Source organism: Amblyraja radiata, chromosome 12 (assembly GCF_010909765.2).
Source record: "Amblyraja radiata isolate CabotCenter1 chromosome 12, sAmbRad1.1.pri, whole genome shotgun sequence".
In the NCBI taxonomy this organism is placed as follows: Eukaryota; Metazoa; Chordata; class Chondrichthyes; order Rajiformes; family Rajidae; genus Amblyraja; species Amblyraja radiata.
In genome coordinates, this window is record NC_045967.1 from 2,639,752 (window position 1) to 2,667,455 (window position 27,704).

Sequence of the window (27,704 nt, forward strand, 5' to 3'; positions counted from 1 at the left end):
CTGAAATAACAATGGAAAGTGCTGAAATACTCAATCGGTCAGGCCGCTTCATTGGGAGGAGTAACAAAGCTAACATAACCTGCATTTTGTGTCTGTATCTCTTCTCACAGATGGTCTGCTTGCCGATTATTTTCTGCTTGTACTCGGCATTTTATAGGGAATAAAAAGTATCCCCGAGTAATAGATTCGCACTGAATTAAGTTGTATTAAGCTGGAAGTGATATTCATTTCACTTGCATTTTATGTGTAATGTGACAAATAAACCGTATTGTATTGTATTGTATTGTATTTTAGGCAATAAGCATGCTGACTGCTTTTATCTGGCGTTGATTGCCCTAAGATGTGTTGGTAGTGACGTCTTGCCCATTTCAAAATATATGGTTGCATTTCCAGAAGATAGACACAATATTCTAGAGTAACTCAACGGGACAGGCAGCACCTCTGGATAGAAGGAATGGGTAACGTTTTGGGCCGAGACTCGAGTGCATGATTCTGCATGTCGGCTTTGTTGTTTCTAAGAACCCTTCTGGCCAATTTAAAAGTTTTCGCCGGGAATCAGAGTGAGTGCTTCAAAACTAGTTGAACAAACTTGAAGGTACAGTAAAAAAAAAGCAAAGCTCATTTTTTTTCTTGAATACACGTGGAGACATGCTGGAAATGGGTCTTTAACTATGTATTGTGTGGAAAGGAAATGCTGGTTTACATCGAAGATAGACACAAAGTGCTGGAGTAACCCAGCGGGACAGGCAGCATCTGTGGAGAGAAGGAATGGGCGACGTTTCCGGTCGAGAGCCTTCTTCATTCTGAGTCAGTTCTCGCCCGGTGAGGGCTACAACGCAAAACAGATTTTAGTGTAAAAGTAAACACACTCCGCCAATACAGAGATTAACCGGAGCTGGGCTCTGGGACAGCGGCTCACCAAGAACCACCAGACCGTGGCAGCAGAAAGCTGCTCGATCTTCACTGCGCGTCTAGGCTCCACAGTGCAATCACAGAGCAATATGCTTGGGACTAGACCCCCAGGAACTCTCGTGGTCGTGGATAATGTTTATTAAACGCCGCTTCATGGCTTTCTCGGCCTATTTCAAAATGATTTATCTGGTGCTGTGTGTGAGGAGGCACAGTACGGAGTGTGGCGCTGAAGGATTTGAAGCAGAATTGCCTGTGATCCGACTCACTGGTCTGCGGCAGACCATTGGGCAACGTGATGGGGTCTCCATTCCCTGATTCTTTTTCACTTACCCATCCATTGCCAGATTAAAATTTACGACTAATCCACTGTCACCTCTCTCAGACAGTACATTCCAGGCCACATCCCGTTTCGCGCGTCCCATGTTGAGTCGGAAGAACGGGTCTCGATCCGAAACGTCACCCATTCATTCTGTCCAGAGATGTTGCCTTTCCCGCTAAGTTACTCCAGCATTTTGTGTCCATCCTCGGTGTAAACCCGCATCTTCAGTCCCTTCCTACACATAACATCTCCCCTCTACTCCATCAGTCTGAAGAAAGGCTCCTGAGCCGAAACGTGGTCTGGCCATTCCCTCCACAGTCGCCTGGCCCGTTGACTTTTTTTCACTTTGTTTATGCTACCAGCATCTGCCGTCGCTCGTGTCTCTTATATCTAACTGCTGGGGATCTAACCTAATTTGATCAAAGCTAAATCAGGTAACTAAAGGAAGGTGACTTTAAAACGGCGAACTGTAAGCATTCAACGCTGCTCTTCCAGAATGAGTTGTGTTTAACAAGGGGACTCCGTGTTACTCTCTGTTCAAGCAGACCCCTGGCCCGCACAGATTCCCCTCTCCCCATGTCCCAGCTCTCCCGCTGGGGCATTCACTGCCGACAAGTGTCAACTACACTCCCTCCTCACCTCATCTCCCAAATTATCATCCAAAAAAATATTTATCAGCAAACGCGAAACCAGCCGTTTATAAAACCATGCTTCTTTGTGTCTTTGCATGGAAGACAGACACACAATGCCGGAGTAACTCGGCGGGTCAGGCAGCATCTCTGGAGATAAGGAATGGGTGACGTTTCGGGTCGAGACCCTTCTTCAGACATGGTTGTCGGCTTTAATTTGCCCAGGTCTGTGAACCAGCGCTGATGCGAATCTTGAATGTACTCCCTCGTGTATTGCTCATCGCGTTTGCTGACGGGGGCAGCGGGTGGCTTCGGCCGGCGTTACACCCATTAAAGGTGCAGAATATTTAACAATCCAATAACGTGAGCGCAGAAATGAGCCTCGGGTCGGTCCGTACACAACTGCGTGTTCAGGAGAAAATTAATTCGTTTCACATTTATATCCGTGACGCAGATTATTTAAGAATCAAGTTGGCTTCACGAATCGCCCGGCTCCAAATGCAACATTTTATTATTCTAACCACGCTCCGTAATAGTTCTCCCACACCAGTCCAATGTCTGTCACTCCAGCGACGTGATTTTAAGCAACGCGGTCACTTTAAAGCGCCGTGGATTTGTTTTCGCCCAGCACCACCTTAAATATGTGACGCCAGCATCTCCAGGACAACAGGTTTACGCTCCAAGGGCTGGGCTAGAAAACGCACTGGTTCTGGCATCTCTTTCAGTACCACCGCTCTGCTGGACAGATCCCTGTCGCTAGCTCCAGACTCGTCCCAAAGCCGAATTGGAAACTCACTGTAGAGGATCCGCACTTACCACCACCAACTCCGGCATCCCAGGCACTTCCCCAACCCGGTCCGATCCGATCCCGAGCGAAGCCACATTCGGAGCCGGCATCAACGCTGGCGAGTGAACCGAGAGCCCACCCTCGACTACACGACTACTGCCGCCAGTGGGAATCCAAGATTAGCGGCTCACAGACCCGCAGCCGCCACTTACTGCTACCGGACCCACAGCCTGGCCCAAGTCCCCGCATCCTAGCGCTTTACGTTGAAGCTGGATCAGGTACCTGCAGAGAGAAAGAGAGAGAGAGAGAGAGAGAGAGAGTGAGTCCCAGATCCGGAGTCAGCGACTTCATCCTACAACCAGCGCTTCACTCCTCGTCAGCGCGGCAGCGGTACACTCCACGCCAGTCTAGTGAGTATCTGAACTCCCCATCGTGTCATTCCCATTCAATAAACTGCGAGTTCCTGCAGAGACTGGGAAAACAGCAGCTCGAATCTCAGCAATCTCCGTGTGATGGCTCTGAGAAAAACCCCATCGTGTCAGGATCAATTAGCACCATCTTCGGGGGTTGGGGGGGGGGGGGGGGGGGGGTCACATAACGTAGCAAGTTCAAGCTGGGACATCTTTCCAAGTGTTCAATGCTGGGGTGGGCGCCGGCTCCTTCCCAATCGACTCAGTGTCATGTGCTGTTTGTAGTTTCAGTTAGTTGCTCTTCATTATTAAACGACCTGCTGGCGGCTTTGGCTGAGAGAGGGGACATAAATCCAGACAGTCTACGGGAAGGCGAGTCCGGGTCCACCCCGCGCAGTTTCTGGATCTTAGCAAAACCGCATTTTGGTTCGGGCTGGACTGAATAGTGAAGCGCCGCTGTATGTGTGTAGCTGGGAGTTATATCACCCGACCATGCACACTCCTGCCTGGTGCTCGCTATTGTCTGTTCCCATTCACAGCTGGATGCGGGCAAATAGAGTCACAGTCATAGAGCGATACAGTGTGGAAACAGGCCCTTCGGCCCAACTTGCCCACATCGGCCAACATGTGGCAGCTAGTCCCACCTGCCTGCGTTTGATCCACATCCCCCCAAACCTGTTCTATCCATGTACCTGTCTAACTGTTTCTTAAACGTTGGGATAGTCCCTGCCTCAACTACCTTCTCTGGCAGCTTGTTCCATACACCCACCACTGTGTGAAAAGTTACCCCTCAGATTCATATTCAATCTTTTCCCCTTCACCTTGAACCTATGTCCTCTGGTCCTCGATTCTCCTACTCTGGGCAAGAGATATCGTGCATCTACCCGATCTATTCCTCTCATGCTTTTATACACCTCAATAAGATCACCCCTCATCCTCCTGCGTTCTATGGAATAGAAATCCAGCTTACTCAACCTCTCCCGATAGCTCACACCCTCTATTCCTGGCAACATCCTCGTAAATCTTCTCTGAACCCTTTCAAGACGTGTATAATCGATATAACATGACTGTGTAACCATGCATAGCAGTTTGCGTGTAGAAATCGGTGTATGTATGAAACTATAGGTATTTATATTTGTAGTACTCTGGGGGGCAATTCTGTTCGTGTATTTACTGGTCCGCCGCTTGCACATTGAGCGGGATCCATTGGGAATGTGTCTACGAGGTAACGTTACCAATGAACGGGCCGTGTTTGCCTGCCACTTGTGCCTCTGCGGGCGGCTGGCGATATTGTAACCCACAATTAATATTGCTCAGAAGTACAGGGGAATTCTGCTTGATTCAAGTCTGAAAATAATCGCGCGGAGAGCAATGGGAAACTATTCCACTTTCAATAAAGATTCCCGAGAATCCGGCAGAATTCGCCAAGTCCGTGAACAATGAGATGTTACCGAAGATAGACACAAAGAGCTGGAGTAACTCCGCGGGTCAGACAGCTTATCTGGAGAAAAGGAATCGGTGTCATTTCTGGTCCAGACCTTCCTTCAGCATTTTTTACTCCAGCTTTTTGTGTCTATCTTTTTGTGTCTATCTTCGGTTTAACACAGCATCTACAGTTCCTTCCTAATCAGTACAATGCGCCGACAGTTGCTTGCACAATGAGCGAGATCACAGCGCTGTTCCTGCGGTAGTTGGCGCTCCGACTGTCTCATTGCGCTGCGCTTCGCCGTGTGTGGCGCAGTGTTTCTCTGGACGGAGCGCCCGATAGTTTAACTCCTGGAGCACAGTTGCAGGACAGAAATGGTTCCCGGAATCAGCAGCTAGACTGTCCTTTCTCAAACTACACCTCAACAGTCTTGAAGGCTGAACAAGAACGGAACGGTCTTTATAGTTGGTTGAAATGGCGGAGCAAGTTGAGACACTGGCAATTAGAGAAAAACATATCATAGAGAGACTCAAACAGCTGGAGTTACTCAGCGAGTCAGACAGCATCTCTGGAGAGGAGGAATGGGTGACGTTTCGGGTCTGAAGGAGGGTCTTTCCAGAACCAGGGGCCACAGTTTAAGAATAAGGAATAAGCCATTTAGAACGGAGACAAGGAAACACTTGCTCTCACAGAGAGTGGTGAGTCTGTGGAATTCTCTGCCTCAGGTTCACTGGATGCTTTCAAGAGAGAGCTAGTTAGGGCTCTTAAAGATAGCTGAGTCAGGGGATATGAGGAGAAGGCAGGAACGGGGTACTGATTGGTGATGATCAGCCATGATCACATTGAATGGCGGTGCTGGCTCGAAGGGCCGAATGGCCTACTCCTGCACCTATTGTCAATTGTCTATTGTCTCGAGTCGACCCGAAACGTCACCTGTTCCTATTCTCTAGAGATGCTGACTGATCCACTGAGTTACGACGGATTTATGTGTCTATCTTCGGTGTAAACCAGCATCTGCAGTTCATTCCTACATTAAACAAATCCTGGGCTTTATTAATGGAGGCATACGGTACAAAATAACCACGGACCTTTAGCATGAATCAAAGCGCTGGAGGAATACAGCGGAACGAGCAGCATCTGTGATGGGAATCGGCAGTGAGTGAGCAGCTCGGGTCGCACCCTGCTAGGTTTGTCTGTCAATTGCCCTCCACAGATGCTGCCCGACGCTCTGACTTCCTCCGGCATTTTTTTTTGCTCACGATGCCAGCATCTGCAGTTTCTTATGTCTTCAAACATTAACGTTTTTATTGATGTAGGTACAATGAAGCGTTCTGTCCAATCCTGGATGCCGGGAATTGGGAATAGAGCAGGCATTATTACTGTCTATGCCGCGAATGGAGGATTCCAGTTGTATTGGGAAAATTGCGGTTGTTAACTGTCTGTGGAACACAAGCGTTTATTGGAGCTGTGTGTTTATTACCGATAAAACATATAGACTGAGTCGATGAATCTTCCCACTGTATGATAAACTAGAGCATTCTTGACAAAAGAACCCAAACCAATATGAGGAGACACAAAGCACTGCAGATGCTCGAATCTTGAGCAAGAAACAAAGCGCTGGAGGAATTCAAAGAGTCAGGGGAGCGGGCACATGATGTTTCTGCTCGAGATCCTTCTTCAGTCCAGAAGGAAGGGCTCTGTTAATTTCCCTCCACAGATGTTGTCTGACCCTTTTGAGTTAGTTGCAACAGCACTTTAGTTTTGGATTGATGAGGGGAAAGGGTTGTGTGCAGCAAGAGGGCGAGGTTAAGAATGGCTTGTAGTGGCGACAGATACAAAAGGTTGGGGAGAGGGCTTTAGAGGGAACTGGAAAAACGCTTCAGCATAAAGCTGGTGCCAGCCTGATGGGCAGAATGCAACCTTCTCTGCTGTAACTATTCTGTCTATGACATGCATAGACATCATCAGCTATTGTAATCATCAAAATGTCAGTTGGCTCAACATATCATTTTCCAGGCTACATTTGTTGGGATGTGGTGGTGAATAATGTTTTAGTCTCTTCCCATATTTCTCTAATTTTAAACATATGTTCCTAGATTTTCTTGTGTTCCCACCAGAATACCCATCCCAACCCCCATATTTTGCCTTTACAAAACCATTTTAGCATTTTAGCACTTTAGTCCGAAGAAGGGTCTCAACCCAAAACGTCACCTATTCCTTTTCTCCAGAGATGCCATCTGACCCAATGAGTTACTCCAGCTTTTTGTGTCTATCTTTGGTTTAAACTAGCATCTGCAATTCCTTCCTACACGTAGCATTTAAACATTTCAACAAGTTCACCAAATAATTTTAAATTCTTAACTTAATTTCTAAAACATTTTCTCACTCCATATTTCCACATGTGATTACTTTAGTGAGATGTTATTAACAAGATGAATATTTTACATCTGGTGCTTAGCACAGAATTTGTTCCATCTTCCTCCACAGAAGTCTCTGGGCATCTCTTGTGTCAACATCAACAAGGGTGTTAGTATAAGAAGGAAGGAGTGGTCCTGAGAATTCTCAACTTTTCCTTAGTTTAGTTTAGTTTAGTTTTGGTCAGTTTAGTTTAAATTAGTTTAGTTTAGTGATACACTAAGGCAACAGGCCCTTCAGCCCACCAAAGCCATGCAGACACTTAAGGTCTTGTGAAATCTCATCTGGCAGGAAAATCCCCTCCTGATGAGCACCTCATGATTGTCCTGAATTCTCCACATGTCGGAAGCATAGAGAGTAGTAAAAGCACAAAACATACTCTAGGCAGAGGTCTTCATTGTTCAGCATTAAAGGTGGCTCTAAAGCATTATTACTATCTCAAAGGGTCCCAAAGGGCAAAGCTACAAGATGAAATCTGTGTAAAATGGGAGTGAATTAACATGAGGGATATATTCAGGTCAAGAACATTGCTGCAGGCGTTCCTCAGGGCAATGACCCAGGCCCACACATCTTCAACTGCTTCATTAGAGACCTCCGTCATAAGATAAGGAATGATATTGTTTGCTCATGACATGGACTGTTTAATTCTATATGCAATTGTTTGTAAAATCAGGTTGTCTACATCTGCATTCAGAGCCAAGACAACGTGCTGGGATGGGCTGACAAACAGCAAGCATCATTTGCACCACATGAGCTCCAGACAAAGGCCATCTCCAACAAACGAGAGGCTAATGACCTACCTTTGGTATTCATGAAAATGATAGTGTCAGACTCCATCATCAACATCCTAGGAGGCACCATTGATTAGAAACTCAAGTGGACAGTTACGTAAATACTGTGGTGATACAAGCGGATCACACTGTGTATTCTGCAGTATGTGACTCAGCAGACAATGCCATCTAAAAGGCATTACTCAGGGGTGGGATAAGTTCTCTCCATTACCTGGATGAGTGCAGCCAAGAGAAACTAGCCCAATTAGAACTTCACTTAAGTTTGAGGAGTAGTTCAGTCAGCTGCCCTGCACATATTCTGCCAATCAATAAGGCTATGATTAATCCGATTTTGGATTCAATATCATTGTCTCATTACTCATTTCCCATTTCTCTTGACTGTCAATATGAATATATTCAATGAGTTGACCTCCACAAGTCCCTCAGTAGAGAAATGATTTATGACTTTGAATGAATGAATGATACTTTATTGTCACATGTGACAAGTCACTGAGATATTCTTTGTTTTGCATACCCAATGTATGGAAAGATTTGCCACATAAAGGGCACCGACAAATTTACAAAGTGCCCCATGCCAAGTCCTCCTCTGTTCTCTCCCCCCTCACAGTGGTCCCCCCATGCTGGGCCCTCCTTTGTTAACATTTTACCACATTATGCTCCATCTTGCCCATTCCCTTATCTCATCGATGGCACTTTATGTCCCCCTCCCAATTTGCAAGCCCACCCATCTTTATATAATCAGCAAATATAATAACAGAACTCTCAGTCCCTTTATTAACATTAACTTAACTACTTGAGACCCAGTACTAACATGTGGTACTCTCTAGTTACTGATTATCAATCTAAACTTGATCCATTTATTCCAGCTCTGCTTTCCATTAGTCAAAACATTCTAAATCCATGCTAACAGATATGTGCTGTAACCTATTTTATCAAATGCATTCTGGAAATTCAAATCACATCTAGTGATTCCACTTTATTCAACCTTAAAAAATACCTCCTCAAAGAACACTAAAAATTATTTTGGGTATAAATTCCCTTTGACAACATCATGTTGACTAGTTTAAAGAACATCTTATCTATATATTACTAAAACTCTCATCTTGTTTGTTTCTATGTCTGTCTGTGTTCATGTCTGTGATGGTGTGTGTGTGTGAGGAATGTGATCCTGAAACTTCGCCAAAATGATACACAATAGCGCTACAATTTTTGGCCCACCTTACTCACCATTGTCCTGGTGTGGTCTATCAAGTTTTGTTCAGATTAATGGTATATTTTACAAGTTATGACATTTTAAACATTACAAAACGACTGGCAAAAATCTCTTCCATCTGGACTGGCAGTTAGCAGCATATGACGTCACAATGGGACCTCATTTACATAAACTGCCCATCAGCAGTGTTCCACCCCACAATGACATCACAATGGGATCTCATTTACATAAAATAAATAATACAGCAGGTTCCACCTCACAATTACGTCATGGTGGGTAGGGAGGGGAGAGGGGTTATGGAGGGAGGGAGGGAGTGACTGAGGGTACAGGAAAGGAGGTGGAGGGTGGGAGGGATGAAGAGGAGGTGGAGGGAGTGCTGGGGGATGAGGGGAAATGAGCCACGCCTGCGCAGTTGGGGGTTATGGGTGAATGGTGGAATATTGCGCTGGGGAACGGGTTGCATTAGGGACACATTTTAAACTTTACAAAACCCCACTTTGACAAATTCACTTACATGCACTGACAGTTAGCAGCTTCTGACATCAGAATGGAATCCCAAATCTCATTTACATAAAAGATCGCTCTTTAAAAAAAAATCCATTACAATGTTAACAAAGATAGGACACCTAGTGATCAACAACGCGGGGTCCTGCGACTCCGCCCAGCTCGGCCTGCGGACTCGGGAGCTGCGGACTCCGGCTGCTGGAGGCGGCTGATCAGGAGGTCCGGGCTGCTGAGGAGGAGGATGTTCACCGTCGGGGATCGGCGTCGGCGTTCCACCAGCCCGGCCTGAGGGCCTGAACATCGGGCCACCCGGTGCGGCGACTGCGGGTGCTCAGAAGGCCCAGACCATGGATGAACATCTGGGAAGATCGGAGGGGAGGCTGGCTGGACTATGGTGCCTTCCTCACCTTGGGGCCACTGTGTTATGTTGTGTCTTGGACTTTCTGTGTTTGTGCTTTTCTTTTTTTTAATTCAATTTTATTTTTAATATGTTTTATTATTTATTATTTATTTATTTTTATGATACTGCCTGTAAGGAAAATTCATTTCGTTGTCTCTAATTGAGACAATGACAATAAATTTGAATACAATACAATACAATACAATACAATAGTGCAATGAGAGATTTGTCGCATTGTTGTAAGGAGAGGTGGGAGTGGGGGAGGGAACTAGGAGAGGATTGTTGTTTAATGCTATTTAGAGGGAGAGGAGGGGGGTAGGGAGGGTAGAGGAGTTATGGAGGGAGGGAGCGAGGGAGTGACTGAGGGTAGGGGAAATGAGAGGGAGGGAGATGTGAGGGAGGGAGTGGGGGAGGGGATGAGGAGAGGGGAAATAAGAGGGAGGGTGAGGAGGGGGGAAGGGAGTGCTGGGGATGAGGGGGAATGAGTCGTGCCTGCACAGTTGGGGGCTATGGGTGAGTGGTGGAATATTGCATTGGGGGAACAGATTGCATTGGGGAGTGGGTGAGTGGTGGAATATTATGTTGGGAGTACGGGACCCAATGGGACCCACTTGTTCTAGTGGTTTTCTAAAAGTCTTGTTTTGCCTGCTCAATGATGGGTTCCAATCTTCTACTGATGACAGAAATTTGGCAATTTTGGCCATAAATTTCTTATTGATGAGCTCTGTTCTTGATTAAATTGTGTCGTGATATGTGTTGTTTTCCAATCCACTGGGACTTCTCCATAATGTAGGTTGATTGGCACCCCATACTCCACTATTCACACTCATCGCCACCACCACCAGTAATCAAATAGATGCAGTGTGCAACAGTCAGAAAATATACTACAGTTACTCACCTAGGCTACTTTGACAACCCTGGTAAAACCCATAAAATGTACTTTAAGGAAGGACATCCTCAGGAAGCATGTAGGACCACCAACCATTGCAATATGTGAAATATATTGTCACCCTTTAAGTTCGCTAGGTGTATATCCAGGAACCTTCACCCAGTAACATCGTGGGAGTACCTTCACCAGAAGGGCTAAAGTGGTTCAACCTGCTGGTCCATAACCATTTTCTCAAAAACAGTTAAGGCCAGACAATAAATGTACCCTTGCTGACAAACTTGTGAAAAATAACTCCTAAACTGTTTAAAAAGATGCAATGTTCTTGGACAAAACTGAAAATAATAGGAATGCTCAACAGGGTGGGCAGCGTCTGTGGAGAGAGTAAAGTTAATGGTCCTTAACAAAACTGAAAATGAGAAAATAGGGTGGTAAAGAAAGCTTTTGGTATGCTAGCCTTTATAAATCAGAGCATTGAGTATAGAAGCTGGGATGTAATGTTAAAATTGTACAAGGCATTGGTGAGACCAAATCTGGAGTATGGTGTACAATTTTGGTCGCCCAATTATAGGAAGGATGTCAACAAAATAGAGAGAGTACAGAGGAGATTTACTAGAATGTTGCCTGGGTTTCAACAACTAAGTTACAGAGATAGGTTGAATAAGTTAGGTCTTTATTCTCTGGAGCGCAGAAGGTTAAGGGGGGACTTGATAGAGGTCTTTAAAATGATGAGAGGGATAGACAGAGTTGATGTGATCAAGCTTTTCCCTTTGAGAATAGGGAAGATTCAAACAAGAGGACATGACTTCAGAATTAAGGGACAGAAGTTTAGGGGTAACATGAGGGGGAACTTCTTTACTCAGAGAGTGGTAGCGGTGTGGAATGAGCTTCCAGTGGAAGTGGTGGCGGCAGGTTCGTTGGTATAATTTAAGAATAAATTGGATAGGCATATGGATGAGAAGGGAATGGAGGGTTATGGTATGAGTGCAGGCAGGTGGGACTAAGGGAAAAAAATTGTTCGGCACGGACTTGTAGGGCCGAGATGGCCTGTTTCCGTGCTGTAATTGTTATATATATATAAACAAACATACTTTATGTTGCAGAGAAGAGGTGTCTGCAAAAAAAGCTTTGCACTGTACCTTGGTGTATGTGATAATAAAGAAATCATTGAGGGAAATCTGGTAGAAATAAAGAAAATAATGTGAGGTATAGATAGGGTAGACAGTCAGAACCTTTTCTCATGATGGATATATCATATACTAGAGGGCACAGCTTTTGTTTTCCTTTTTTTGATGAAGGATAGTTGGGATAATGCAGGGATCTACAGATTAATGGGAAATTTATTGAATGGGATTCTGTGAATCAGGATCTATCTGTATTTGAAAAGACAAGGACTGGTTTGGGATTGCAATGGGCCTGTCCCACTTAGGTGATTTTCAGGCGACTGCTGGCGACGGTCATAGTCGTAGCAGGTTGCCTAAAATCCGGCGACTGGACTAATGGGCCTATCCCACTTAGGCGATTTTTCGGGTGACTGCAGGTGAATATGACAATGGAATTCACCGGTCTGCACCGGCGACAATCTATGTCACCTGGCAACAACCTACGACATCCTGGCGACAACCTACATTAACCTGGCGACAACCTCCGACAAGACCCAAGTCAAGCTATGCTCATTGGAGTCAAACCCACAGTCGGCGAAAAATTTTCAACATGTTGAAAATCCAGCGGCGACCAGAAAGACGCAACGACTCTTTGGGCGACTGAGGCGACTACTCACGACCATACAGGCGACACCCCGGCGACCATATGGTGACGGCCTAGTCGCCTGTAGTCGCCTAAAAAATCGCTTAAGTGGGACAGGCCCATAAGCAAGAATTTGTGTGCGGGAGGCAATACTTTCATGAGTTTGATTGGACTTTTTGAAAAGGTCATCTGAAGGATCGTTGAGGGCAGGGCAGGGCAAGGCCTTTAAGAAGGTCCTGCACAATAGGCTGGCTGGCAAGATTGTGGCACAGGGAATCCAGGATGAGCCAGCCAATTAGATATAAAATTGGCCTGGTGGTAAAATCAGAGGATGGGAATGGAGAGTTTTTTTTTCACATTGAAAGCCTGTGATCAACGTGCCCCCGAGGATCTCTGTTGTTTGTCATATGTGTTAATGATTTTGCTGATATTTTGGGTGGCATGATTACTGCGTTTGCTGATGACGCGAAATTGGCTGTATGGTGGACTGTGAGGAAAGTCATCGGTGTTACAGCAGGATGTTGATCAGTTGGGAGAGTAGCCATCTTCTGCTTTTACTAGCAATCCTCACCCACTGAGTTTCTATAGCATTTTTGTCTTCCTTCGATTTTTCCAGCATCTGCAGTTCTTTCTTAAGCAAACTGTATATCCAACCTTGCAAATGGGAACGGCAGATGAAATTTCACTTGGACAAGTGATGCATTTTAGAATGGCAAACAAGGGCAGGAAATACACAGTGGATGTCAGGACCCTGTGGAGTGCTACTAAACAGAGAAACTAAAGGGTATAAGTATATAAGGGTACAAGGGTATAGATGATGATTCACCCCAGGAATGCCACCCGAAACATCCCCAATCCATGTTCTCCAGAGATGCAGCCTGACCCACTGAGTTACTCCTGCACTTCTTGTGTTTCCGCACAAGTACATAGTTCTTCTAATGTTCCTACACAGGTAGACAAGGTAGTAAGAAGGTGGTTGGCTAGGCCTCACATGGAGTGTTGTGTGCAGTCCTGGTTGTCCGCTGCATTAAAGATTTGATTAAGCCAGAAACCGCAAAGACACAATTCATAAGGAAGTTTTCTGAATTGGAGGGCTTGAGATACAAAGGTAGATTGGATAGGATGGGACCTTTCTTGGAGTGTATGAGGCTGAGAGATACTTAATACAGACCTGGATTGGTAGAATAGTCGACACAATGAATACCTTGAAAATGTGTTCACTCTTTATATTGTCTATAATTGTTGCTGTTTGGCACAAACTTTTCATTTTAAATGTCTCCTTTTACTGAGGATGAAAGCTCAGCTTTACACAGGTGGTGAATGATGATGGAAGTAATTATGTGAAAAGAATGAGCAAAGGATGAAGAAAATATTAATCTGAGAAATAAATCAAATTAAAAGTAACTCATTGCAAAGTAACAGCTAAATGAATGATTTCAATACAATGAAAGTACATATAACAAATAGTTTTGTCTTTAAAGGGCCTGTCCCACTTGGGCGATTTTGTGAATCCCAAATTCCTGGGGTGCCGTGCGTGACCACGCGTCACTTCCTACGCCACCACGCCTCACCACGCGCCATGCGCGCGTAATGCATGCCATGCGTGCATCACGTGCGCGTTACGACGTGCGAGTCGTGCGTCATGACGTGTAAATGATGTCGCATAAATGACGCGCAAATGACGCCCAAGTGGGACAGGCCCTTTAGTCTTTCATACATTCAAACTCATCAATGACTTATTTCGGGAATACAGAAATTAATTTTGAAAGTAAGACATTATTTTCATATATTTTGGATTTTACAAAGGAACGCAAAGGGCTTTCTGACTAATGCTTAATAGTGGTTTTCCAGCTCTGGGACTTTGGTGCATACCTCCTCGGCAATAATTGTGCTATATGTTGTGAGTTTAGCAGTCCCAATCCACTTCCTGTTGAGCAAAGTCTTTTTGCATAAACTGTCATCCTATTGAGAGAATAGATGGCCATGTAAAAGTGGAAAAACGTATGTGGTTGGCAGAACATAATTGCAAAGAGGAGAGACATCTATACTTGCATATATATTTTTTGGAAAATAATATTTTATGAGTTTGAGCAACTGAGACATGACAGATGTTAATGAAATATAATTCAAAAACATAATTCTTGCAATGATGGTTTTACCATCAAGTAGGTTTCATTTGTCAGTGGTTAGGAAGTCAATAATGGACTCACATTTGCAGGCTGCTCTTTACAGAGAAGTTAGAAATGGTTTGGCTGTTTTCTCTTTCCCCCTTGGCCATTTTCCTCCATGCCAAATTAATACCCAAATTGGCATGCAAATAGGCATCACGTTTGGGTATTTAAAGACATTGAGGAGTAAATACAATTTAAATTAGTATATGGGCAGACTACGGTTAATGCAAAAAGACAAGAAAGTCAGAGCCAGAATAAGCCTATTGGACCCTTCAAAATACAGTGGGATTAAGTGTCATCAAGGCTGATCTACTCCCAGGCTGAACGCTCATCCTATGTCAGTTCCACAGAGCCCTTAATTTTCTTGCCCTTTCAAATAATTAGCTATTTTCTCAACTCTGCGGGGTGGAGAATTGCAGATATTCACCACACTGTGGGAAGAAATTCCTATGCACCGTTTTTAATGAGCAAACACTTACTACTGTGTCCCCAGGTCTGACATTCTCCCACGAGTGGAAATATCTTAAGATCTGTATTTTATCGTGCCCCCCATAGAATGTTTTATTTCAATAAGACCTGAAGCCTGTTCCAGAGCTGGTCCAGAGACTTAACCTCTTAGATGGACACAAAATGCTGGAGTAACTCAGTGGGACAGGCAGCATCTCTGGAGAGAAGGAATGGGTGATGTTTTGGGTCGAGACCCTTCTTCAGACTGTCAGCATCTGCAGTTCTTTCCTACACTTAACCTCTACTGCCACCCTCCCAACCTGGTGATGCATTCTAGTCCTTCCAGTGGATGCTGCTAATTCCTCTCCCAAGTTCCTCAGACATGGACATTGCCACAAGGAGAAGCAGAAATCTGGCGAACATAATGTGCTTGAAACAGCGTGGAAACAGGCCCTTCGGCCCACCAAGTCCACGCGGACCAGCGATCATCCCCAGCACTATCCTACATACAATTTACAATTTTACCAAAGGCAATCATCCTACAAACCTGTATATCTTTGGAGTCTGGAAGGAAACCAGAACACCCAGAGAAAACCCATGCAGATCATGGGGAGAACGTACACAAACTCCATCCAAACTGCACCAATAGTCAAGATTCAACCCAGCTCTCTGGCGCTGTAAAGGGCCTGTCCCACTGTACGAGTCATCCCGACTATTTTTTTACTCGTGGACATTTTTCATCGGGATGAAAAAATGTCCCGACTTACCTGATGCCCCGAGTACCTACGGTTAGCATAACGAGCCGCTACGAAACGTCCACAAACTCCTACGGACTTGTTACGAACATTCTGCGAGTTCGTACAGTGGGACAGGCCCTTAAGGCAGAAACTCTACTTCTGCGCCACTGTGCTGCCTAAATCCTGTAATGTATTAAAATTAATGAGAAAATTGTTGTTGAAAGTCATAAATAGGTATTCAGCATAACTCCGATGGAAGCCATCAGACTGAAACATTGGACCATGTTTCCCTGAATAAAGCATAGAACATAAAACATAGATCAGTACAGCATAGGAACAGGCCTTTCGGCCCACGATATCCGTGCTGAACCTGATGATAAGTTAAACTAATCTCTTCCGCCTGAATGTGATCCATATCTCTCCAATACCTGCACATGCATGTGCCTATCTAAAAGTCGATTAAAAGCCACTATTATATCTGGTCCCCTCATCACCTCTGGCAATGGGTTCTCAGCACCCTCCACACCTATCACATCAAAAAATTGTCACATACATCTCCTTTTAACTTTTCCCCTCTGACCTTAATACTATCCCCCTAGTCTTTGACACTTCTACTCCAGTCTACCCATTTGTTCACAAAAGCATGTTGTCTTCAGTTGCCTCCTGCAATCACCATCTTCTCAAATCCATATTTGGAGGGAGCATTTTCTTGGTGCGTAGCACCCCAGAGCTCAGCAAGAACCTCACTAACTGTGCAGCACCTCAAACGATACTAATGACGAGCCCCAGTCATGAAAATCCCCCTGAAATTTACAAACATTTAAAAACTAAAAATCAATAGTGCTAAAAATTCAATCAAAGTTTTAAAAATAAACTGTAAACAGTTAGGAATATATTAACAGCATTAAATAGATCACATAATCAAAACAAAGGAACTTAAGCTTTTTATTACCAATCCTTTGAAATGCGCTTGACAATGGTCTAATGGTGCAGGATCTGAGAACCAAGTGCTCAACATCAATGTGGACAATTTAGCAAGATCTTGCTCCACAGTTGGATTATGTGGAATCCTGTACTTGCTTCCATTTGTAATCACTAAAATGTTCTAATGTATTTCTTGGCATAGCCTTTGCAGCAGGGTTCCACTAGGCTCCATCCTAGGCCCCATTTTCTTCTCTCTCTACATGCTCCCCCTTGGGCAAGTCATTTAAAGGCATGGCATTTCTTTCCACTGCCATGCAGATGATACCCAGCTCTATCTCCCCCTGAAACCCAACAACCGGTTTAATTTAAACAGCCTCAAGCACTGCCTCGATGACTTAAAATGTTGGATGGCCCAGAACTTCCTCCAACTTAATGAGAGCAAGTCTGAGGTCATCCTACTCGGCCCCTCCGACCCCATCAAAGCGATAACAGGCAGCCTTGGAAGCCTAACCTCCTTAGTCAAACCGCACGTCAAAAACCTTGGCATGATATTTGACTCCATATTAAAGTTTGACAAGCAAGTCAACTCTGTGGTAAAAGCTGGTTTCTTCCAGCTTCGTACAATAGCTAAAATCAAATCATTCCTCAAATTCGACGACCTTGAAAAAAAATCATTCACGCATTCATCTTCTCCCGTCTTGACTACTGCAACTCCCTATACACTGGCATCAGCCAATCATCCCTGTCCCGTCTGCAATTGGTCCAAAACACCGCAGCAAGACTTCTGATGGGTACCCGTAATAGGGACCACATCACCCCGATCCTGGCCTCTCTCCACTGGCTCCCAGCACGGTACAGAATCAATTTCAAGCACCTCCTATACGTATAAAAAAGCCCTTAACGGGCTTGCCCCCACCTAATATCAAAAATCTTCTAACCCACCATTCTACCTCCAGGTCCCTCAGGTCAGTCGACTTGAGGCTACTTACTATCCCACGGTCTAGGTTTAAGCTCAGGGTTGACCGTGCTGGACTTTTCGCGGTTGCAGCACCTAGACTGTGGAATAGCATCCCGCTCCTCATCAGAACTGCCCCCACCATCGACTCCTTTAAGTCACGACTCAAAACCTATTTCTACCACCTAGCATTTTTGAGCCCCTCTGTAAACAGTTTATGTATGTATTGTTAGGTCTGTCTACTGTTGTATGTATCAAATTATTACCTGCACTGATGTGAAGAACTTTGGTCAATGTGAATTGTTTTTAAATGTGCTATACAAATACATTTATTATTATTATTATTATTATTATTATTATTATTATTATTATTATTATTATTATTATTATTATTATTATTATTATTATTATTATTATTATTATTATATTTCTGTCATCACATTTGCTCCTTGATCTACTGAGTGATTTTAGTGGTTGAGCCATGGTCTGAATGGGTTGATATAGTTTTGCTTCAGGTTTCCAGCATCTGCTGGAATTTATGTTTGTATTAAATTCATGTTATGAGTGTATTACCTAAACGGCCACCTGACGTGCAATAAAACAAAGTAATCACAAAAGAAAGTTGGAATAAACAAAAACACAACTGAAATGTTACAATAATTTAATTTTTCATATGTCACTTCAAAGTTATTCTCTTTCAGGGTAAACAAAAGTGCTGGAGAAACTCAGCGGGTGGCAGCAACTATGGAGCGAAGGAAATAGGCAATTTCCTTAGCTCCATAGTTGCTGCCACCCGCTGAGTTTCTCCAGCACTGTTGTTTACCTTCGATTTTCCAGCATCTGCAGTTCCTTCTTAAACATTTATTGTCTTTCATTTGTATTTGCAGAAAAACTTATCAAGCAACATCATGGATGATAAACCAGACCGTAGATTCAACAATCTTAGCTGGAAACAGATTCAGAGCTTAGACCAAGTCTTAACGGAGGTAATACCTGTTCATGGAAGAGGCAATTTCCCTACTCTGGAAATAAAGCCAAAAGACATAATTTATATTGTGAAGGATCGGCTGGAAGAGAATGGGATTACGGTCCATGACATTCGTCTTAATGGCTCCACAGCAAGTCATATCCTTGTGAAGCAAAATGGAACAAGCTATAAAGACCTTGATGTTATCTTCAGAGTCGAGTTGCTTGGGGAGAAAGAGTTCGAGGTGGTAAAGGGAGTGGTATTGGATAGTCTCCTGGACTTCCTACCACAAGGTGTCAATAAAGAAAAGATCACTGGACTTACTCTGAAAGAGGCCTATGTTCAGAAAATGGTTAAAGTTTCCAATGATCATGATCGGTGGAGTCTCATCTCCTTGTCTAACAACAGAGGGAAAAATGTTGAGCTAAAGTTTGTTAATTCATTACGCCGTCAGTTTGAATTTAGTGTGGACTCTTTCCAAATAATTTTAGATTCACTGTTACCGCTCTTCAGCAGTGCAGAGGACACGATGACAATGGAGTCTCATCCAACCGTTGTAGCAGAGAGCATGTATGGGGATTTTCAGGAAGCGATGGATCATCTAAAGTACAAACTGATTGTTACCCGAAACCCTGAAGAAATTCGAGGTGGCGGCTTGCTCAAATACAGCAATCTCCTGGTTCGAGATTTCAAACCAGCATCTGATGCCGAGATCAAAAACTTGGAGCGTTATATGTGTTCAAGGTTTTTCATTGACTTCCCAGATGTATCTGAGCAACAAAGAAAAATCGAATCCTACTTAAGGAACCATTTCATCGGGGAAGAGAAAAACAAGTATGATTACCTGATGACCTTGCACCAAGTTGTGAATGAAAGCACCGTCTGTTTGATGGGACATGAGAGAAGACAAACGTTGAACATGATCACCCTTTTGGCTCTCAGAGTACTAGGTGAACAGAACATCATACCTAACACTGCTAACGTCACTTGCTACTATCAACCTGCCCCTTACGTCAGTGACCGCAGCTTTAGTAATTACTACATAGCACATGGACAGCCACAGCTTTTGTATCAGCCCTATCCACTCCACATCAATATGCAGACTGGTATGGTTTAGATTGAAACTGAATCCAAAATGCCAGACTTTGATCCACACCCAAGCTTTTAGATCTCCAGAGATCTAATGAAAGAGGCAGGCTGCACCCTCTTGGGTGTGCCGATGGTTATCGAGGATTATGGCAATTTCTGGGTAAACGTTTTCTAAGATAATCTGCAAATGGATGACCAAACTATATGTGTGTCACATAATAAACTTAAGTGCGTATTCAGTACAAAGTAATCTCACAACTGAATATGTACAGACAGGATTGCAATGGCAGGGATATTGTTTTCTAAAAAATAAACTATTGAACCAATACAGATATAGAAAGACATATTAAGTGAAATTAGATCATCTGAGTTGTGTTCCTTTGTGCTTGTGTTTTGGTGTTTGTGGTTAAGATAAGACATACATCCTTCCAGTAAAATTGTAGTTAGTAAAGTGCAACTGTGATTAGAAATACCAAGTGCATAGGAGAGAACCACTTTGTATTTGAATTGTTTTGGTTACATTAGAGTGACTTGCAATGCAAAGTGCATGTAGGAAACATTTCTTCAATGTGAAATGACCTGACCAAGTAACAATTGTGAACCAAAGATTATTTGTAAATAATGCATCACCCAAGTGCCTAAACTATGTAGATAGGTCATTTAAACTATATTGAATAATCATTTCAGGGTGTGCCATTAAGTTATCATTTGGACTGAGTATGAGAGATAATGCATTGTCATTTATCACTGCCCTTATTATGGAATCATTAAAGCTTACAGCTAAAAATTCAGTCCATTATGATTATGTCAGTAACATTGGCACAATGTAATTTCCACAAGCTATGTTATAATTTTAAGTCTGCGTTATCTTACAAATGTTTTTGCCATTTCAACTGTACCCTTACAAAGCAACTTGTCAACTTCAGGGAAATGAATTGAGCCAAAGAGCCAATTTCAACTTTCCCAGGGAATACCATCATTACATTTTGTCCAGAAACAAAGTCCTGCTAAAACTGCACAGGATAGAGCATGTGTGTTTGGTGCTCAGGGACTAACACCATTTATTTATATATATGTTTATTAAAAATATAGATCAGTCTCAATCCAAGGAGTGCTTCTCCTTAATATTGCAATGTGACCATGTGATACAATAATGTCTAATTCATATTTCTGATTCTAATAATTTTATTAATGAATTAAAAGGCATCATTCCTTTACATTTCACTGTTTAGGGCAAAAAGGTTAAAACAGCTGCTATGCTGCTGCAATGCTGATAAGAAATGCCTATTCCAAAAAATGGATTTAGTCTGACCCTAATGAATGGTTAAGACAATTTAAACACTACTGGACGTAATAAACCAGAAACCTGCAAGCACAATACATTTGTAGGTGTAATAAATTTACAATTTATTATGTTGAAGTTTTATAAAGGTCCTGGTTATATCTAAGGCTTTGTAAAGCATTGTATGTGGGCGTCTAGTATTCAGACACATGCAATGTTTGGGGCTCTCTGGCTGTTTCAACCTGGCATGTTGCAGGATGACTCAGTGTTTGAGCTCAAAGCAACACAGAATGCCTGATGCAGGAGGTCCAGGAAGAAAGGACATAACTACTGAACACACAGAAGGGAGATTATCATCACAACCTTTCCCTTTGCCCCTATCTCTTTCAGCAACTGACCTAGTTCTGCCTTGCCCTGTACGTTTACTTAGATCAAGGGAGAACTATTATGGCACAACTTCCACGACCAAGCACTCTCTCCTGATTGTTGCTAAAAGGCATAAATTAGATGAAGCATCATAACGCTTCCTCTGTTCAGCTGAAGTGATCAGTTTCTGATATAAATGGAGGTCAAGTCTAGTGAAGTTTTGACAGTGCATCCCATTGTGTTTCAAGGTTCCTCTTCGTGATTCCAATGCTAATAAGTATGACATGGTGAATGTTCCTTGAAGCAGCAGCTGATCACTGATTAGAGACAGCATCATTTGAAGTACCAGCCACTAAACCATCTGCAGCCAGCCTTTCTGATGAGCTTTAATGGAGCATTTTAAGCTTTAGTGGAGCAATTAGCTGTTTAACAAGTCTCTGGGAGGGTGTTCCCAGCAATGACTTTAACACTTTTATCAGAATGGTACCTTGCACTAAACATTTGCTAAATTCCGTATAGGATTCCTCCTTTGACATGCCAGAGATTTATTATTACCTGTTGCTTAAAATTACCCCCACTGACGCTTATTTAATAATAATAATTAAGAATTGATAATGAACAATTTAAAATGTTATTACCAGGTAGATTTTATTTGCCCAAGTTTCTTGCACATCTATATATTACTAAAACTCTAATTTTGTTTGTGATTCTGCATGCGTGTGTGCGTATGTGCTCCCGGAACTATGCCAAAACTATGCCAAAACTATGTTATATTTTACAAGTTATTCACATTTTTAACTTTTCAAAATCCAGTTTGAAGTTGATGTTGCAGTGGCAGTTTGCAGCTATGATGTCACAATAGGATCTCATTTACATAAACTGCCCGTCAACAGTGTTCCACCCAGTGCAATGAGAGATTTGTTACATTGTTGTAAGGAGAGGGAGGGAGTTGGGAGGGGAGGAGGAGAGGGGAGAGAAGAGCGAGGATGAAGAGGAGGGACAATATTGAAAGAGACAATATTCACTTTGTTACACTTACGTGGCAGGGAAATTACACATTTCTCAGAGCATGGGGTCTGCACTCCCTTGTTCGAGGTTAGAAGTCCCATCTTTTAGATGGCTACTGTCACTGAGAAACAAACGAGATTCACTTGCGTCTCATCCCTTTCATCCCATTTCAACAAGTGAGGGTGACTGATTACCTTGCATTTTTGAACTAACAAAGCAATGGCATCTGCAATGGTGCCTTGTGTTAATTACAATGGGCTTCACTGAAAGGGGGACTTTTGGGAATCCTGCAATTTTGCTGCACTGGCAAGTAATCGCTTGATGTCAGAAAATCAGTACACCTGCCAACAATGCCAATTTACTGAGCTAGATTAAACAGGGAGGAATCTCAGCATCTCCACTGATGAAGGATTAGGGTCAACGTAGACATGAAATGCTAGCTCTATTTCTCCCTTCACAGATGCTGCCTAACACATCGAATATCTCCAGCATCTTCAGTTTATGTTTCAGGAACCCCAGCATGCTTGTGTTTGGGCCTTTAATCCAACCCCTTTCCTGGTGGAAATATACCTCGCGGGGAATTTCTGTGGCAAGATTTTCAAAACATTTCAGGTCTCTCTGATAAGGTTCCATTTGGTGACAAAGTTGTTGTTGTGTTCAGAGGGAATAAAGGCCTAACTTTCCAAAAAATATGGTATTTGCAACATAGAACACTCCTTTAAGAAGTTACTCCGGCATTACTAGCTGGCATAGACCCGGTGGGGTCATGTCCATAAATTGTAGCAGAATGACTTAGCCCATTGAGTCTACTCCACTATTCAATCATAGCTGATCTATCTTTCCATCTCAATCCCATTCTCCTGCCTTCTCCCCGTAACCTCTGACATTGTTACTAAGCAAGAATCTATCAATCACTCCTTTAAAATTACCCAAAGACTTAGCCTCCACGGCCGTCTGTGGCAATGAATTCCACAGATTCACCACCCCCTGGCTAGAGACATTCCTCCTCATCTCATTTCTAAAGGGACGTCTTTTTATTCTGAGGATGTGCCCTCTGGTCCTGGACTCTCCCACTTGTGGAAACATCCTCTCCACATCCAATGGTCTTCTTCCATGTCAAAGGAATTCTTCATATGTGTCATAAATCTTACACAATTTTCAAAAATTCATTGGAGGAAGAATTAATCGAGGAATCAATCGAGGAATTGCAAAAATATTAAAATGCATTTTTGTTAAAACTTGGATCTTAATTAAATTTCCTGACAGCTAATTTTCTGCTTTCATGAAATTAGGAAGGAGATCAATACCATCAATAGCATCTCATGGAATAAACTTAAAATATTGTTGATTGAATAGTGGAGTAGACTCAATAAAGTTGCTATTCATGTCAGTTCATATCTTATTTATCTGTGTACTGTGAAAGGCTTGATTGTAATCATATATTGTCTTTTCTTTGACTGGGTAGCAACAAACAAACGTTCTTCATTGCATGTCGGTACATGTGACAATAATGAACTAAACTAAACTAATTTGCAGTTTTAGTTGCTCAAAAAAAATTGACTGTGTGAAACACCACTCACTATGCACAAAAGCTAGGGGTATTCCATTGCTGTGGTGCCAGCATTGGCTCAGTGCCAGCACTCAACACTGAATTCAAGTCTCATTGCAATGGCACGGACATATAATCCAGGAGACTCATTTGGTTCTCCCCTTAGTGAGTGCTGCATTGCTGAAGGATAAAAGTAAACCATGTCTCCTCCACCACATGCAAGGAATGAAAAGTTTCCATATCAGTATTTGCAAATGATAATAAAGCTTACCTCAATATTCTGGCCAATATCCAACATCGCCAATACTGATTATCTAGTCATTATCATATTGATGTTTGTGTAACATATTGAAACATCTTATTGAAACGTATAAGATTATTAAGGGTTTGGACACGCTAGAGGCAGGAAACATGTTCCCGATGTTGGGGGAGTCCAGAACCAGGGGCCACAGTTTAAGAATAAGGGATAAGGCATTTAGAATGGAGATGAGGAAACACTTTTTCACACCGAGAGTTGTAAGTCTGTGTAATTCTCTGCCTAAGAGGGTGGTGGAGGCCAGTTCTCTGGATACTTACAAGAGAGAGCTTGATGGGGCTCTTAAAGAATTCGTAGTCAGGGGATGTAGGGAGAAGGCAGGAACGGGGTATTGATTGTGGATGAACAGCCATGATCACATTGAATGGCAGTGCTGGCTCGAAGGGCCGAATGGCCTACTCCTGCACCTATTGTCTATTCTTTCAACATCAGGCTGTCATTGACTGTAACTCACTCCTAATTGCCTTAGGGTTGTAAAACCTTCTGTACAAGTGCAAATTATTTATTTTCAATGCATCTTTTGGTACATGCATGATGCATTCAACTAAACGGGGCATGTGCTTTATATTCCATATCTGAAATTTAATTCTATTGATTTTAGCTTTTGGGAGATTGGGCCACAGATGATTTCTACCCTTGAGACCTATGGCAGAGGAAAAATATATTTTCTGCCCTTTTTTTTGGTCTATCTAAATATATATACCAGGAAATTACAATTCATAAACGTTAGCATTCGTACTAATCTCTCATTTAAATAGGGGTGACCGGAATTTCAGGCATTAAACATGCATACTGGTATTCACAAGATGTAATTTAAAAGCTTGCTGGTCCTATACTGTATAAATCACAAAATGTATTTGTAAATAGTCAATAAATATAAATATAGAACTATATATTTTGCCTATTTTCAGAATGCTCACAAACATAACTGAGAAATGTAATTTCTAACTGGATGGAAAATCTGCCTTAACAGTCCTGTCTCAATGGTTCTTAGTTTCTTTCTTTTCTCATTGTTGTTTTCCCTATTGTGTGGTAGTACGATCAGTTTTAAACTAGTGCACACAGCCCAGTTGATATTCGATTATGGTAATAGAAGAAATAGCTGCACCACATGAGTTGCCATTGTGGGAATACAACATTTTTGCAAACTGTGAATTGAATAAATGATATCACCAGCTGAGATACTATGCCAATATTTTTCTACTTAGAGAGTATTTTAAAATTGTCCAGTGCACTACCGCTGGTAATGTTATAGATTCCTAATGTGCAGTTACCCGAATATTGAGATAGAGAGTAAAGTCAAGTTATTTCGGGTATTCGTAGAGGATTGGGAATCAATAAACACAAGCATGTACAATTCTTTATTATTCACTTGTAGCAGCTCATCTGAGTTCTCGGAATCTTTTCGTACACCTGTGCAGTCTTGAGTATTAATGAAAGTATTCAGTGTGCCTGCCATTTGTACGGTCCTTTCCACAACTGTTCTTTGTTGAAATGTAACTGTAATGCAATAGATCCATGTACAAAGGAGACCAAACGATAGCTTGTGAAACTAAGATAAATGAACTTGGAAGTCTGCCGAAAGTGGCTGTGTACCTTGGAAGTAATCAAATTTGGAGTTTAATCAATGAAAAGTTAATTTCATCGAGTATTTATGTAAAATATGAATGGAATGTTGTTCTGTGCTGGTGTTGCTGTTACATTATGTGTTTTATTGTTTTATGTCTGCATTTTCTGTACAAATATTGGAAATTTCAAACACATTTCAAATAAATGTTTACAACACTCCAACTTTCTGGTTTTGGAAAATCACTAATTAACAAAAATTATCCATCTCCTTATACAATCCTAAATGTCAATTCATCATATGGTGGTCGCAAGTAAAGCTTTTCCTTTAAAATTTCCATATTAATGGACTAACTCCTCGACCTTGATAATTGTGCCATCCGCTATTGGCATCAGAGCTACCAGTTTCAATGACCTCTTGGCTGCTTAGTTCCCTGTCATTGTGATGAAAGCTGAAAAAAATGATCAATTCATTCCTATCAGAAACATAGTTTAGTTTAGTTTAGAGATACAGCGTGAAAACAGGCCCTTCGGCCCAACAAGTCCGCGCCAAACAGCGATCCCCGCACATTAATACGATCCTACACGCACTAAGGACAATTTACACTTATACCAATTAACCTACAAACCTTCATGTCCCTTCATGTCTTTGGATTGTGGGAGGAAACTGAAGATCTCGGAGAAAAGTCACACGGTCCCGGGGAGAACGTACAAACTCTGTACAGACAGCACCTGTAGTCAGGATCGGACCCAGGTCTCTGGCGCTGCAAGCTCTGTTTGGCAGCAACCCTATCGCTGTGCCACCATGCCGCCCTAGTTATCGAGTGGCATAATTGGAACTTGTAAGTAGGCACACTGTAGCTGATTTATTGACTAGCATATAATCTGTATTTCATGCTTTTTCTTAACACGAGATTTTAGTTGAGCAGTAAAAAAAATCTGGCTTTCCATACTTGCTCTGTTAGTTGTTAAAATTGCAGTTAATCCATCAACCTCAACTCTATTTTCCATCTGGATCTGTATATATTCCATTAATATCCAGAAACCTATTAATCTCTGTTTTATAAACACTGTGATTTAGCCTCTACTGTCCATGGGGTGGAGGAGTCCAAAGATTCACTGCCCACTCTAAGACTGTGACCACTGGTCATCTGCACAAATATTCCTCCTGCCAACCACCCAGTAAGGTCTCAGTCTTGTTCTTTTACTCTCTGCATTGTAAAGGTCTCTTTTCCTACACAAACTCATCAACATGGGACAGTGCAATGGATCTTAGCTGCACTTCATCTGTTGCAAGTATGTCCTTTTATAGGTGAGGAGACTAAAACTGGACACAGTATTCTAGATGTGATCTCACCAAGGTCTTACATCAAAAATGCCAATCTCAATTCTGACACATGAATCCCTGTCACATGATAGGCATTGGGATTCTGAAGAGGTTCTGATCACTTTGCACCTGTTCACGTTCATAAATTCATAAGTGGTAGGGTCAGAATTAGGCCATTGAGCCCATTAAGTCTACTCCGCTATTCAAACATGGCTGATCTATCTCACCCTCCCAGCCCCATTATCCTGCCTTCTCCCCTGCCTTTAGCCACTGACCATATAACCATATAACAATTACAGCACGGAAACAGGCCATCTCGGCCCTTCGAGTCCGTGCCGAACACTTACTCTCACCTAGTCCCATCTACCTGCGCTCAGACCATAACCCTCCATTCCTTTCCCGTCCATATACCTATCTAATTTATTTTTAAATGATAAAATCGAACCTGCTCCACCACTTCCAAAGGAAGCTCATTCCACACAGCTACCACTCTCTGAGTAAAGAAGTTCCCCCTCATGTTACCCCTAAACTTTTGTCCCTTAATTCTCAAATCATTAATTCT

At 42.6% G+C, this 27,704-nt stretch overlaps 1 protein-coding gene across 1 annotated transcript; it reads left to right on the plus strand.

The window, feature by feature from the left end:
• The first annotated feature begins 2,387 nt into the window (after positions 1-2,387).
• LOC116978860 (terminal nucleotidyltransferase 5A-like) lies at positions 2,388-22,272 on the plus strand. The gene is made up of 2 exons (XM_033030109.1): positions 2,388-3,057; positions 18,560-22,272. The coding sequence occupies exon 2, from the start codon at positions 18,581-18,583 to the stop codon at positions 19,754-19,756; it is 1,176 nt and encodes a 391-aa protein (XP_032886000.1). The 5' UTR covers positions 2,388-3,057; positions 18,560-18,580; the 3' UTR covers positions 19,757-22,272.
• Positions 22,273-27,704: the final 5,432 nt, after the last annotated feature.